The 15,827-nt window shown below is 46.0% G+C and overlaps 1 protein-coding gene across 1 annotated transcript in view; it reads left to right on the top strand.

Moving 5' to 3' along the window:
* The window catches only part of HSD17B12 (hydroxysteroid 17-beta dehydrogenase 12), an 88,091-nt gene extending 76,760 nt beyond the window's left edge, over positions 1-11,331 (top strand). Inside the window, exons 7-11 of the mRNA XM_077287087.1 lie at positions 5,406-5,440; positions 8,372-8,453; positions 9,149-9,214; positions 10,670-10,819; positions 11,050-11,331. Of these exons, the coding sequence (XP_077143202.1) occupies positions 5,406-5,440; positions 8,372-8,453; positions 9,149-9,214; positions 10,670-10,819; positions 11,050-11,157 (441 nt within the window). The 3' untranslated portion in view covers positions 11,158-11,331. The remainder of the gene's footprint in view (positions 1-5,405; positions 5,441-8,371; positions 8,454-9,148; positions 9,215-10,669; positions 10,820-11,049) is intronic.
* The last annotated feature ends 4,496 nt before the right edge of the window (positions 11,332-15,827 follow it).

Genomic DNA, 15,827 nt, shown 5'->3' with positions numbered 1-15,827 from the left:
AACCACTGTTTGGGCGCATGGCAGAGCTCGGAAGGGAAGGAGCGCCGTTTGACTTTTCAATGCAAAATTGACTGGAATTGAGATGGGACACCATGTTGCTTTTGGAGAGCCCCTGATGTGCCTAAACATTGAAACCCCCCACAAGTGACACCATTTTGGAAAGTAGACCCCCTTAGGAACTTATCTTGATGTGTTTTGAGAGCTTTGAACCCCCAAGTGTTTCACTACAGTTTATAACGCAGAGCCGTGAAAATAAAAATTATTATTTTTTTTTCACAAAATAGATTTTTTTAGCCCCCAGTTTTGTATTTTCACAAGGGTAGCAGGATAAATTGGACCCCAAAAGTTGTTGTCCAATTTGTCCTGAGTACGCGGATACCCCATATGAGGGGGGGAACCACTGTTTGGGCGCATGGCAGAGCTCGGAAGGGAAGGAGCGCCATTTGGAATGCAGACTTAGATGGATTGGTCTGCATGCGTCAGGTTGCATTTGCAGAGCCCCTGATGTACCCAAACAGTAGAAACCCCCCATAAGTGACCCCATATTGGAAACTAGACCTCCCAAGGAACTTATCTAGATGTGTTGTGAGAACTTTGAACCCCCAAGTGTTTCACTACAGTTTACAACGCAGAGCCGTGAAAATAAAAAATCCTTTTTTTTCCTACAAAAATGATTTTTAGCCCCCCAAATTTTTATTTTCCCAAGGGTAACGAGAAATTGAACCCCAAAAGTTGTTGTCCAATTTGTCCCAAGTACGCTGATACCCCATATGTTGGGGTAAACCCCTGTTTGGGCGCACGGGAGAGCTCGGAAAGGGAAGGAGCACTGTTTTACTTTTTCAACGCAGAATTGGCTGGAATTGAGATCGGACGCCATGTCGCGTTTGGAGAGTCCCTGAACAGTGGAAACTCCCCAATTCTAACTGAAACCCTAATCCAAACACACTCCTAACCCTAATCCCAACGGTAACCCTAACGACACCCCTAACCCTGACACACCCCTTACTCTAATCCTAATCCCAACTGTAAATGTAATCCTAACCCTAACTTTAGCCCCAACCCTAACTTTAGCCCCATCCCTAACCCTAGCTTTAGCCCTAACCCTAACTTTAGACCCAACCCGAACCCTAACTTTAGCTCCAACCCTAACCCTAACCCTAGCCCTAATCCTAATGGGTAAATGAAAATAAATTTTTTTAATTTTATTATTTTTCCATAACTAAGGAGGTGATGAAGGGGGGTTTGATTTACTTTTATAGCGGTTTTTTATAGCGGATTTTTATGATTGGCAGCTGTCACACACTAAAAGACGCTTTTTATAGCAAAAAAGTTTTTGCGTCTCCACATTTTGAGACCTATAATTTTTCCATATTTTGGTCCACAGAGTCATGTGAGGTCTTGTTTTTTGCGGGACGAGTTGACGTTTTTATTGGTAACGTTTTCGGGCACGTGACATTTTTTGATCGCTTTTTATTCCAATTTTTGTGAGGCAGAATGACAAAAAAAACCGATTACAGCGATACCTCATTTATATAATTTTTTTATGTTTTGGCGCTTTTATACGATAAAAACTATTTTATAGAAAAAATAATTATTTTGGCATCGCTTTATTCTGAAAACTATAACTTTTATTTTTTTGCTGATGATGCTGTATGGTGGCTCATTTTTTGCGGGACAAGATGACGTTTTCAGCGGTACCATGGTTATTTATATCTGTCTTTTTGATCGCGTGTTATTCCACTTTTAGTTCTGCGGTATGATAATAAAGCATTGGTTTTTTTGCCTTTTTTTTTACGGAGTTCACTGAAGGGGTTAACAAGTGGGACAGTTTTATAGGTTGGGTCGTTACGGACGCAGCGATACTAAATATGTGTACTTTTATTGTTTTGTTCTTTTTATTTAGATAAAGAAATGTATTTATGGGAATTATGTGTGTGTATGTATGTATATATATATATATATATATATATATATATATATATATATATATATATATATATATATATATATATATATATATATATATATATATATATATATATATATATATATATATATATATATATATATATATATATATATATATATATATATATATATATATATATATATATAATATATATTTTTTACACATGTGGAAATTTTAGTTTTTTTTACTTTGTGGTGGACATCACAGATCGCTGATCTGACAGTTTGCACAGCGATCTGACTTACAGCGCTCCTGGCTTACCAGCGCCTGCTCTGAGCAGGCGCTGTGAAGCCACCTCCCTGCAGGACCCGGATGCAGCCCCGCGGCCATTTTGGATCCGGGGACTGCAGGAAGAGGAGGTAAGAGACGCTCGGAGCAATGCGATCACATCGCGTTGCTCCGAGGGTCTCGGAAGCACACAGGGAGCCCCCTCCCTGCGCGATGCTTCCCTATACTGCCGGAACACTGCGATCATGTTTGATCACAGTGTGCTGGGGGTTAATGTGCCGGGGGTGGTCTGTGACCGCTCCTGGCACAGAGTGCCGAATGTCAGCTGCGATAGTCAGCTGACACCCAGCCGCGATCGGCTGCGCTCCCCCTGTGAGCGCGGCCGATCGCATATGACGTACTATCCCGTCAGTGGGAATTAGGCCCCACCCCACCTCGACGGGATAGTACGTCATATGGGATTAAGGGGTTAATGAGAAAAAAATGAACTCTTTTTTGAGTTTATCAAATGACTGCAATGAAACGAGAGAAAAATTTAAAGGGGTATGAATACGTTCCGTTCCCACTATACATTACTTGTATTATATTCCAGAACAGCACTCACTGTTCTGTGTACTTACATTACTTGTATTATACTCTAGAGCAGCGCTCACTATTCTGTTGTGTACATACATTACTTGTATTATCTCAAGAGCAGCACTCACTGTTCTGTTGTGTACATACACTCACCGGCCACTTTATTAGGTACACCTGTCCAACTTCTTGTTAACACTTAATTTCTAATCAGCCAATCACATGGCGGCAACTCAGTGCATTTAGGCATGTAGACATGGTCAAGACAATCTCCTGCAGTTCAAACCGAGCATCAGTATGGGGAAGAAAGGTGATTTGAGTGCCTTTGAACGTGGCATGGTTGTTGGTGCCAGAAGGGCTGGTCTGAGTATTTCAGAAACTGCTGATCTACTGGGATTTTCACGCACAACCATCTCTAGGGTTTACAGAGAATGGTCCGAAAAAGAAAAAAAATTCAGTGAGCGGCAGTTCTGTGGGCGGAAATGCCTTGTTGATGCCAGAGGTCAGAGGAGAATGGGCAGACTGGTTCGAGCTGATAGAAAGGCAACAGTGACTCAAATCGCCACCCGTTACAACCAAGGTAGGCCTAAGAGCATCTCTGAACGCACAGTGCGTCGAACTTTGAGGCAGATGGGCTACAGCAGCAGAAGACCACACCGGGTACCACTCCTTTCAGCTAAGAACAGGAAACTGAGGCTACAATTTGTACAAGCTCATCGAAATTGGACAGTAGAAGATTGGAAAAACGTTGCTTGGTCTGATGAGTCTCGATTTCTGCTGCGACATTCGGATGGTAGGGTCAGAATTTGGCGTAAACAACATGAAAGCATGGATCCATCCTGCCTTGTATGGAGCATCTTTGGGATGTGCAGCCGACAAATCTGCGGCAACTGTGTGATGCCATCATGTCAATATGGACCAAAATCTCTGAGGAATGCTTCCAGCACCTTGTTGAATCTATGCCACGAAGAATTGAGGCAGTTCTGAAGGCAAAAGGGGGTCCAACCCGTTACTAGCATGGTGTACCTAATAAAGTGGCCGGTGAGTGTAATTACTTGTGTACATAATTACTTGTATAGGGCTATGTGTACATGTTGCGGATTCTCTGCAGATCCGCAGCGTTTTTTGCGGTGCAGAAACGCTGCAGATCCGCAAGTGATTTACAGGACAATGTAAATCAAGGAGAAAAAAAAACCCGCTGTGCACACGTTGCGGAAAATCCGCTGCAGAAATGCTGCGGTTTGAAAGAAGTAGCATGTCACTTTTTTTGCAAATCTGCATGTTTTTGTACCCATTCCATTATAGAAATCCGCAGGGGTGAAAAACGCTGAAAATCCGCGGCAAAACCGCACAAAAAGTGCTGCGGATCCGCACAAAAAAGCGACAAATCCGCAGCTGCGTTTTCTGCCAAGACATGCAGAATCCGCACCAGAAATTCTTAAGGCTAATCCGCAATGTGTGCACATAGCCTTATACTCCAGAGCAGCACTCACTATTCTGTGTACATGCATTCCTTGTATTATACTCCAGAGCAGCACTCACTCTTCTGCTGTGTACATGCATTCCTTATATTATACTCCAGAGCAGCGCTCACTGTTCTGCTGTGTACATACAACCTGTATTATACTCCAGAGCCGCGCTCACTGTTCTGCTGTGTACATACAGCCTGTATTATACTCCAGAGCAGCGCTCACTGTTCTGCTGTGTACATACAGCCTGTATTATACTCCAGAGCAGCGCTCACTGTTCTGCTGTGTACATACAGCCTGTATTATACTCCAGAGCAGCGCTCACTGTTCTGCTGTGTACATGCATTCCTTGTATTATACTCCAGAGCAGCACTCCCTATTCTGCTGTGTACATGCCTTTCTTGTATTATACTCCAGAGCAGCGCTCACTGTTCTGCTGTGTACATGCATTCCTTGTATTATACTCCAGAGCAGCACTCGCTATTGTGCTGTGTACATGCATTCCTTGTATTATACTCCAGAGCAGCGCTCACTGTTCTGCGTGTACATACATCCTGTATTATACTCCAGAGCAGCACTCACTGTTCTGCTGCGTACATACATTCCTTGTATTATACTCCAGAGCAGCGCTCACTGTTCTGCTGTGTACATACATCCTGTATTATACTCCAGAGCAGCGCTCACTGTTCTGCTGCGTACATACATTCCTTGTATTATACTCCAGAGCAGCGCTCACTGTTCTGCTGTGTACATACATCCTGTATTATACTCCAGAGCAGCGCTCACTGTTCTACTGTGTACATGCATTCCTTGTATTATACTCCAGAGCAGCGCTCACTGTTCTGCTGTGTATATACATCCTGTATTATACTCCAGAGCTGTGCTCACTGTTCTGCTGTGTACATACATCCTGTATTTTACTTCAGAGCTGCGCTCACTATTCTGCTGTGTACATGCATTCCTTGTATTATACTCCAGAGCATCGCTCACTGTTCTGCTGTGTACATGCATTCCTTGTATTCTACTCCAGAGCAGCGCTCACTGCTCTGTTGTGTACGTACATAACATCGCACGCATCTTGGTGTTATTTTGTGTCCCCCTCAGTGGTGCGGCCGCTCTGGTGCCCCCGTGTGTCCTCTCCTCACTGCTGTCCTCCTCTCTTGTAGATGACACGGCTGGTGTTGCCCGGGATGCTGGAGAGGTGAGTCAGAGCGGTAAATAAACATTACCAGACAGGACCTCATTATTATTTATAGGGGAGAATCCTTTTCTTTGAAAAATTCATTGTGGTGACTAATGCGTGCAGCCTCCATGTTGGTGAGGATGGAGCGATCGGAGGTGAGTCATGAGGACGGAGGGTGAGTCACCGGCATCGTGGAATCCTTCACTTCTCCTCAACGCTTCGATGGTGATTTTTTCTTTTTAGAACAAAATTTAAAAAAAAAAAAAATGCGCGGTCTGAGTCATCAATAGTCTCAACAGCTTTCTATTCTTAGGGGGGAATTACAGTGAAGGGGAGTGGGTGGATCTTTCGGGATTACCTGCCGTCAGGCTGCAGCATTTCAGCCGTGGTAGAGATGGCAGCAAGTAAACAAAGCAGCCGTGTGGCCCCTGTAGGGACATGGAGGTCATTGACATTCACGCCTCTTGGCCACTGGCATGTCATTGCCCGCCCTAGTGAAGAGGGCAGGGCTCTGACCTTCATCTGTTGACCCCCAGTGCCCATAGTAGGTCCATCCTATGGGCTGAGGGATACCTTGACAAGGGAGCCAGTGTCGGGTTGTGTTCCCTTTTGGTGTCGGACTCCCACCAATCTGACATTGATGACCTATCCTAAGGAAATTTTCTGAGTTCTGAACAACCCCCTTTTATGTCAACATTTTTTTTACTCTATATATGTCCTTTTATTTTCCTATTTTTTACAGTTGGAGCTTAGATAAATACTCTTTCTGTCCACTAGGGGGAGCCCAGAGCATCACTGCATACTATAGGCTCCCCCTCATGGTGACTGCAGGGAGCCAGAATATTATCATTTTAAAAGGGTTGTACACGATCAGCTGTGAGTGTGTGATATAACTGAGGGTCTTCCTCATCAAAAGACGAGGGTCCGGTGTCCGCTTTTTTTTAAAATAGAACAGTATTCTCCTGTTCGGTTCGAGTCTCAGCAGGTCCAGTGATCCGACATAAAGCCTAAAAATGGATCTACGAGTGCAGTAAACCCGAATATCCCTAGAAATCCGGGAAGTTGAGATATGGGGAGCTGTACAACTATTCATTACTGTTATCAATCTTCTGTCTGGATAGAGGCACAAAATCCTTAAAGAACAGAGCCACATAATAACACAGCAGATCCCAATCAATGATAATAAGGTCCCTGTGTATGCAAAAACGGACTAACAGCCCCTATACAAAGTGCAAGGGAAAAATATGCAAAAGTTTGAACATATATTGTGGAAAGTGTAAAAGTCAAGACGCGCCGGGACATTGTAGATGAACGAGGCAAAAATACTATAGCCTCCTATCAGGGCAAAAGTCACAATACAACCATGTAGAACCCCAAACTAACAAAGGGTTAACACTAGTTCAAGCCCTAACGTGCCTGCACTCGGTGCCGCAGTAAATTGCCACAGCACCATATATAATATAAAGTAACCGCCTCAGAGTAAAAGTGTAGCCATAATTATCAAAATGTACGCGATTCCAGGCACCGACACACCAATGACCTGGCCCGTCCGCCCCGACGTGCGTTTCGGACCTTCCTTCTTCCAAGGATAGATAGAGGGACTGGGGATGGAGTGTGTTCCCCATATCCATTTTATACTCCTCAACATTGAAAAAGTGGTGGAATGATGGAAACTGCAGGATGGAGACGTTACTGATCTGCAAAGGATGGAAAAATGGAAAGAAAACTTTCAAAACTTCTGGATTTATTCAGTCTGAGCCCGTGCAGAAATCCCGGCACTTCTAGACTCTGTTGCTATCAGTTGGGCAAATCATCAAGATCCGCTGCTGGCAGCTCCTGTGTAATCTCCAACCAATGGCGTCTCTGATGTGCTCGATGGGAGGCAAGTCCAGAGATGCTGCAGCAATGGGAGCTGGTTTAGACAATGCAGGCCGCTCCCAGTAGCACCACCAACATTCGGCCTGGGGGTGTCATATTGGAGAGTATTTTTGAGAAATGACCGCCCTACTGGTTCCACAACAAAATCAGTGTAATACTGAGTTAGAGGGGTCTGGTTACTGCACATTATGCCGCCCCAACCCCAGAATCCCAGGAGTAGGAACGTCATAAAGAGGCCTTCAAAAAAGAATGTTGCACCAGTCCTACTCCCGGGATTATGGTGTGCGGTGGTATAATGTGAGGCAGTTGGACCCCTCTAGTCTTTATTCCACCTCAGTGTTATACTGATTTTGACGTGGAACCAGCGGTGCGGCCTTTCCTTCAAACTGTCCCAGAAGCTGTTTTTCAACACGACAACCCCGTCCGTAGGTTGCTTGAATTACTGTAGGCCTCCTGCATGGTCTAAACTGGCTCCAACGGCTGCAGCATCTCCAGACTTGTCTCTGTCGAACACATCAGGGACGTCATCGGTCAATGACTACACAGGAGCTGCCAGCAGAGGATCTTGATGATTTCAACAATCAGCTGCAGAACCTTCCTTAGATGACCAATAATAACCTCAGTGATAGCAGCCGAGGCTGGAAGTTTTTGGGATTTCTGCTCGTGACTCAAGACTGAAGAAGAAATCAAGAAGTTTTAAAACTTTTTTTTTTTTTTTTTCCCATCATTTGCAGATTAGTTTCCATCATTTCTCCACTTTTTCTTGTTGCTGCCATTTCAATGTTGAGTGTATAAATGGCGATTCTCGCAGACCTCGCCTGGATCGGCTGAACTTGCATCTGATATATGTGGGCACCTGTAGACTCTGGAGTTAGATAAGTATTTTATAGCAGGCGCAGAATTCTTAGATATTCCAGATTATCGGATGAGCAGAAGATGTAAAGCGAGTGAAATGGTGATAACGATCTTCCTGTATTTGTCACGCTGAGGATTATCCTGCAGTTCTGTGCCGGTTTATCAATAATTGTGAATTATCGGATGGCGGAGTAATGTATAACGTTTGTGTTTCAGGTCCAAGGGTGTGATCTTGAATATCTCCTCTGCCAGCGGCATGTACCCGGTCCCGCTCCTCACTGTGTATTCTGCTACTAAGGTGCGAGAGGAGCTGCATCCGAAATGTCCTAGGGGCACGTTGGGGACAATGGATGTGGTTTGATGGGGCATCGCTCATCATTGGTGATGTTTGGTGGGGTGTGGCTCGCCATGACGGCAGTTTAGTAGGGTAAGACTTGCCATGGCGGCAGTTTGGTGGGGTAAGACTTGCCATGGCGGCAGTTTGGTGGGGTAAGACTTGCCATGGCGGCAGTTTGGTGGGGTCAGACTTGCCATGGCGGCAGTTTGGTGGGGTATATCTTGCTATGTTGACTCTTTGATGGGGCATGGTTTGCATGGGCGATGTTCGGAGGGGCTTAGCTTCCTATAGGGGGTGTTTTTTGGGCCATAGCTCATCATGGGGGTTGTTTGAAGGGTTGGGGGTTGTTGTGTTTGACCCTACGACTCCCTCCCCCCTCTACTGCGTCTCTGGGGCTGATCCCAGGACAGACATTTTCTGGGGTTGCCCTTTATAATCCTGCCAATGTCAGGACTTGTGTGCTCGGTCCGCCATCCTGATGGAGGCAGGGTGGGGGGGTTATATACATGGGAAGGACCTTTCCTTATAGATTGGGTAAGGATTTTTTTTTTCTTGTGCCTCCTGGGAGTTGTAGTGCTTTCTTCTAACATGTCATGTCATCACATTAGAGATTCCTTTTGCCTCTGACTATTTTATTTTTCTTTGTCTTTGTTCAGGCTTTTGTGGATTTCTTCTCGCGGGGTCTGCACGCCGAGTACAAGAGTAAGGGTGTCACCGTGCAGGTGAGCGGAGCGCGTCGCTGCCGAGGATCCTTGTTATTGTGTGGTCTCCATGGCAACAGCGGCTGTCTTGGCAACAAGGAGATCACGTTCTCAAGCACAGGAGTGTGTGACGTCCTCGCCTCCGAGGCTTCCAGTTGGTCTAAATTATGATTTCATTTTTTTTTATTTTTATTTTTTCAAATTGAGCATTTTTATCAGCTCAGCCTTTTTTTTGTTTTTTATTTTTTTGGGCGGCGATTTTGAGCCCCTGCCTTTCATGATGATCATTGGCATAAGATAAAAAAACAAATAAACCAAAAAAAAGATTGTCGGCTGCCATGACGTCCTTGATTTTTAGAAGACGATCAGTGGCCGCCTGCCGTCTCCGTGCGGCTTTTCTAGATGGCGATCATGTGGCCGGATCATTTCCCATAGACATAAATCCTATAAAACATTAGTGGTGTCGGCCAAAACTGATCTGATTACCCTGGGAAATAAACTTTGTCATGATGGGATCATGGATGCCTAATATCTGTGCAGAAAAGAACACTTGACTGTAATATTTATTTATTTTTTTTTTTTATTAAATATTTTAATATATTTTTAGAGGGGTCTTCCAGTAACAGCAAATAGTGATAAAAAGTAAAATTATTAGTAGACGGCAAAAGTGCCCAATGTAGTATGGAAAAAAAACAGGTAGTCTAGAAAACGCCATATTCCTCTGGTGGAATGTGAAAGGCTGCAGCCGATCAGCGGTTGATTAGCTGCAGCAGTCACGTTGCACGGACGGACCTGGGGGTCTGCCGCACCTGGGGGTCTGCCGCACCTGGGGGTCTGCCGCCCTCTGGCGGACCTGGGGGTCTGCCGCACCTGGGGGTCTGCCGCACCTGGGGGTCTGCCGCCCTCTGGCGGACCTGGGGGTCTGCCGCCCTCTGGCGGACCTGGGGGTCTGCCGCCCTCTGGCGGACCTGGGGGTCTGGTGGACCTGGGGGTCTGCCGCCCTCTGGCGGACCTGGGGGTCTGCCGCCCTCTGGCGGACCTGGGGGTCTGCCGCCCTCTGGCGGACCTGGGGGTCTGCCGGACCTGGGGGTCTGCCGCCCTCTGATCCATCCACATCAGCGGCACACAGTGAAGGAGTACACAGAGGTCAGCTGTGGCCTTAGTAGTCTTCTGCTGCCATCTAGTGGCCGCAGTGTATAACTACAGAGCGGCCACATTAATCCGTCCTGTGTTAATGCAGGGCTGGTAATGATGCATTACACGTACAATCAGGAGGCAGCGACTGACCGCACGGAGAGGAGCCTGGTCCTGTAAATGTGCTGCAATAAAGGCCAGGTCCCTCCTGTCTCATCACAAGATGTTTTGCATTTAGGGGTGTTCATATTAAATAGATGCATATAGCAAAGTGAAATAAACAAGTTTAACATTTAGAAAAGTCCCTGTTATGACTTCTTGTGACTTTTTTCCTGTCTGCAGAGCGTTCTTCCATTCTTTGTGGCAACCAAAATGAGCGGAATCCGCAAACCAACCTGGGACAAGCCAAGCCCAGAAGACTACGTGAGGTCTGCGCTGAACACTGTGGGTTTAGAGAGCCGGACTAATGGCTTCCTGCCTCACGCCATCTTGGTAGGATAATACTGTATATAAAACTGCTATTTTTTGGTCAAAGCACAGCATTCACATGACCTGCGATGCTGGGGCTGCGCCATTTTCAGCACACACTATGATCATGGATCTGTTTTATGGACCAGAACCTTTATAACCTTTACATACCTCTTGATTCTGAGAATGTAAAGAATTGCTATATTTTGTGCCATTTTTGCCCACTCACCTTTTTTTTTTTTTTTTTCCCCCAGGGCTGGGTCACTGGATCCCTGCTCCCCGCCAGCCTCTCCTCGAAGCTCGCCATGAACATGAACAAAGGGCTGCGCGCTCGTTTCCTGAAGAGAGCGAAGAAGAACTAGAGCCGCTCCTCCATTTGTACCAAATCTGTGTGAATCCTCAGGTCTCTGTAACGACTGATGGTAACACGAGGACCCAGTCATTAGACCCTCAGACTAACTGTCAATAGAATGTTTTTAAGATTTAGTTGTTTTTTTTGTTCCCTGAATGTTTTACATTAAAGGATTAACATGAGGGTGGGTGTTCCTGCCTGAGATGCTGTTTGTAAAAAAAAAAAAAAAAAGTTTGGCAATACCTGGGGAGAACTGCACGGCTCGTGACCATTGTATAAGGCTGTGGGAATATGGCTGCTCTTCTATCCTGCAGTGTGACCCCAGTGCAGGGAGCAGAGGCCGGATACCGCCTTATACCTAATGCACAACACATCCCCTTTATCAACCAACTACTAAAGCTCTGGCGACATTAACCATTAATCATCTATGCAGTAACCCATGTATTTTTACTGAATTGCCAAAGAGCAAAATTAAACTCGACCACTACATGATACATAACGTGCGGCGTATCTCACCAAATGCACATTTCCCCCAGCCTCATCCCTCTCTATTGTGTAACCTTTTGCCACGGACACATTAGACTACTTCTCACTTACGCGGTGGGTCAATCACTCCTAAATTCCACCCGCATATGGTCATTTTGGTTGAAATCCTCCATTATTATTATTTTTTTTTTTTAAGACTTGTGGGTATGATCACCCTTAGGTTATGTTCACACGTGGCAGGTGAGTGTAAAGTCTTACCAAAACTTGTCCACCTGTGCAGACATTTCCAAAGCTTATCTCGACCCTTTGCACAAGAGGGTGAAATGCAAAACAAGTCGGCGACAGATCCACATCATAATTGGCTGTGGTTAATTGGTGTGTGGACACGTCCCTGTGCAGCACATATGCAGCCGGGGGTCCTGGTGGGCATGTGAGCTGTTACATCACCAGCGCAGGGAACGTAACGTCTTCTGCGGATTTCATTGCTACGGAAATGTCCCATGTGCACATACTAGTAATATGAAAGTCCTCTCCATATTTTATCCTTTGTGCCTCTCCAGCCCCTTCGTCATGTCTGCGCCCCCCAATGTGATTTTCAGTATTACTTGCTGTAAGGGAGTGTTGTCATAATTGCACATTATTCCGTTTGTTTTTTATACTTAGAAGGACGATGGTGGATGGGTCAATGACCGGAGAGGACAGGACACCTGGTAGATATAATGTACTGCTCTCTGATCATCCAAGATCCCAGCACATAGAGCAGTAAATGCTGAGAGTTGTAGTTTCAAAACAATTTTGTAGACCCGCAGCTTTATTAGGGTCCTAACTGGAGGGAGCGCTAACCTACCCACATCCTAAATAACCAGCACCAATCAGGCGGCTGAAAATTGCCCCTCAATCACTCAGCAGGGAGTTGAGGTCATGTCTGTCTGCCAAAAAGAACAGGAAAAACTTTGGGACCCAACTTCTTTTTATTTTTTTATTCCCCGGTTTTAAGAAAAATTTAGTTGATACAAATTGTACAATTGGCTCCTTCTCGGCATAAGTGTCTCTGGTGTGTGTCTATATAAGATCTAGCATTATGGGACTTGTAGTTCTACCACTGCTATAAGGTATCCTACACTCCTGACTGCGGTACGTTTTTGCACTAGACGTTACAAAGTCCTGTTCACTACAATGGATCAAAACCGATGCAAAAGAAAAATGGCACCTGCGCCCCCGCATCCTGATTCCAGCTCTAATTTCCTTTGGGAATAAGAACGCTGCGTCCTGATTGGTCGCTGTGGATGTCGCCTCCGCTTTTTTTCCTCGCACAGTTTTGGTGATCCTCCTCCCATCATTGTTCTCCTGTCCTGATTCGGACACTGGGACGGAACGAGGGTCCGGTCATTGTCTATTGTACGGAGCGGTGACGATCCCACCAGTGTCTGGAGTCACCAGGAACCAGTTGTGATGTTGTCTGTAAAGATTTTGGGGAGATTCAGTTTTATACTAATAAAATGAAGTTTCTGGCAATGTGTCGTGTTTTGTATCCGTCACCTGCTTCCTCCATGGCAGGCGCACTCGCGTCTATGGGACGTTATCGCACCGGCCGGGTACTGCTGGGGGTGAAGGGGGGAGGAGGATATGGCTGCCGGTAGCGGTCCTCGTCTGATGGCTCCAGGTAACGTCACAGCCACAGTGTGAATACAGAACACCATCGTCTACTCTGGATACAACTGTGACAAACGCTCACCTGTGAGATACATTATTTTTTTTTTTTTTATCTCCTGCAGGTTTCCAGCGTATGTTTAGTAAGGCTTTGATCACACCGGCCGTGCTGGCTCCTGACCCAACTCCTCATTAGAGCAAACTGTGCACATACGCTCTATACAGGGATTATCTAACTGCTGCTCCTTATAGCCATATAGTTACAGGGCCTCTGCCAATCCGAACTATGAAGGGGCTGCGGCACTCCATTACTGTTCTCCATATTACACAGGTCCGGTGACTGCCTCTTACTGTAACTCGTCTCCTTCACTGTATTGGTTTAATAGGACTCCGATATTAACCTCTTCATGGCCCTAGACCACTAGAGATGCTAACATGAGCCCCTGCACTGCTCTACACCACACTCAAATGATCTTCACTGCCAGGGATGTCCACGTGATTCCCCCTTCACTGCCCCAGACCACCAAAGATGCCCATGTGATTCCCCTTTACTGCCCCAGACCACCAGGGATATTCATGTAATCCCTTTCAGTGCCCCCAGACCACCAGGGATATTCATGTAATCCCTTTCACTGCCCTAGACCACCAGGGATATTCATGTAATCCCTTTCACTGCCCCAGACCACCAGGGATATTCATGTAATCCCTTTCACTGCCCCAGACCACCAGGGATATTCATGTAATCCCTTTCACTGCCCTAGACCACCAGGGATATTCATGTAATCCCTTTCACTGCCCCAGACCACCAGGGATATTCATGTAATCCCTTTCACTGCCCCAGACCACCAGGGATATTCATGTAATCCCTTTCACTGCCCCAGACCACCAGGGATATTCATGTAATCCCTTTCACTGCCCCAGACCACCAGGGATATTCATGTAATCCCTTTCACTGCCCCAGACCCCCAGGGATATTCATGTAATCCCTTTCACTGCCCTAGACCACCAGGGATATTCATGTAATCCCTTTCACTGCCCCAGACCACCAGGGATATTCATGTAATCCCTTTCACTGCCCCAGACCACCAGGGATATTCATGTAATCCCTTTCACTGCCCCAGACCACCAGGGATATTCATGTAATCCCTTTCACTGCCCCAGACCACCAGGGATATCTGTGATCCCTTTCACTGCCCTAGACCACCAGGGATATCTGTGATCCCTATCACTGCTCTAGACCACAAGGGATGCCAATGTGATTCCCCCTTTACTGCCCTAGACCACCAGGGAGGTCCACGTGATCCCTTTCACTGCTCTAGATAATGTCCTCGCTGATCCCCTTTACTAGCTTAGTTCACCAAGGACACTCACTTGAACCCTCTTCACTGCACCAGACCACCAGGGATAACTACATGATCCCCCTTCACTTTAAAAAAAAAATAAAATAGGGCTGGTGTGACTACTGTTAACCCCTTCACACACTATAGTAGGGAGGGACTGCGTCATCTAGGGGGTTAAACAGGCAAGGTTTTGCAGTCCCCCCACCACGGGATGTGGGTCGCAGATTTGTTGCATTAATGCTTTGTTATACAATAGCGATATACAAGATATCAGCAGATATAAAAGTGATAAAATACAGTTAGTTTATTTTAATACCAGCAAAATAAAATACCCGTGTATCACCGCAGCTGTGACCATGCCCATAACATGGGAACGAAACATAAGCTCAAAATATTTTGTTCTTAACTGATAACAATCAGCAGAAGAACAAGAAAGTCCTGGATCTATAAACGCGACAAGGATTTACCACGAAATGTATCATTGTGAGAAAGTAGTGAAGACCCTGCACCTATCCGCAATGTATAGAACGAGGCTCGGGACACACGGCGACACGCTGCGACTTTGGACGCAATGATTTCCTGTGACGTTGCGACCTGCAGCTACGACAATCGCAAATGTTTCCAAATAATCGCTGGTTAGAAGTCGCTCGCAACATTCGACTTCTCTGCTGTTTATGTACCGCAACATTAGACATGTAAGATCATCGCATGACAGCTCCGGCCTAAAGGTAAAACGTCATCTGGCTGCAAAGTGAAAGGCGGACATTAAAAATACAAAAAACAGAATGGCTTAAAGGTAATGGTAGTTAAAATATACAGCTCATCCTGACCTTAAAGGGAACCTGTCATCCCCCCCTTAGGCGTTTTTAACTAAAAGAGCCACCTTGTGCAGCAGTAATGCTGCATTCTGACAAGGTGGCTCTTTTAGTTCTGGGTGCTGTAACTGCAGAAATAATCCATTTTGTAATTTGTCCTAAATACCTTTCTTCAGTCCTGGAGGCCGGCCTTTCCCCCCTGCTGCAGACGCCACACAGCCGTCACTCAAATCTTCTTGGTGCCGGGCGCCGCCGCCTCCTCCTCAGCGCTGTTTTGAAATGAGCCGGCGCCTGCGCTCTTTTCTCCTGCCTGGTGCAGGCGCAGTGAGCGCTGCCCGTCTTTCCTCATATGCAGCCCAGCTGCCTGCGCGGCCGCCCTGCCTGTGAAT

Source organism: Ranitomeya variabilis, chromosome 2 (genome assembly GCF_051348905.1).
Source record: "Ranitomeya variabilis isolate aRanVar5 chromosome 2, aRanVar5.hap1, whole genome shotgun sequence".
In the NCBI taxonomy this organism is placed as follows: Eukaryota; Metazoa; Chordata; class Amphibia; order Anura; family Dendrobatidae; genus Ranitomeya; species Ranitomeya variabilis.
This window is presented reverse-complemented; position numbering and strand designations above follow the sequence as displayed.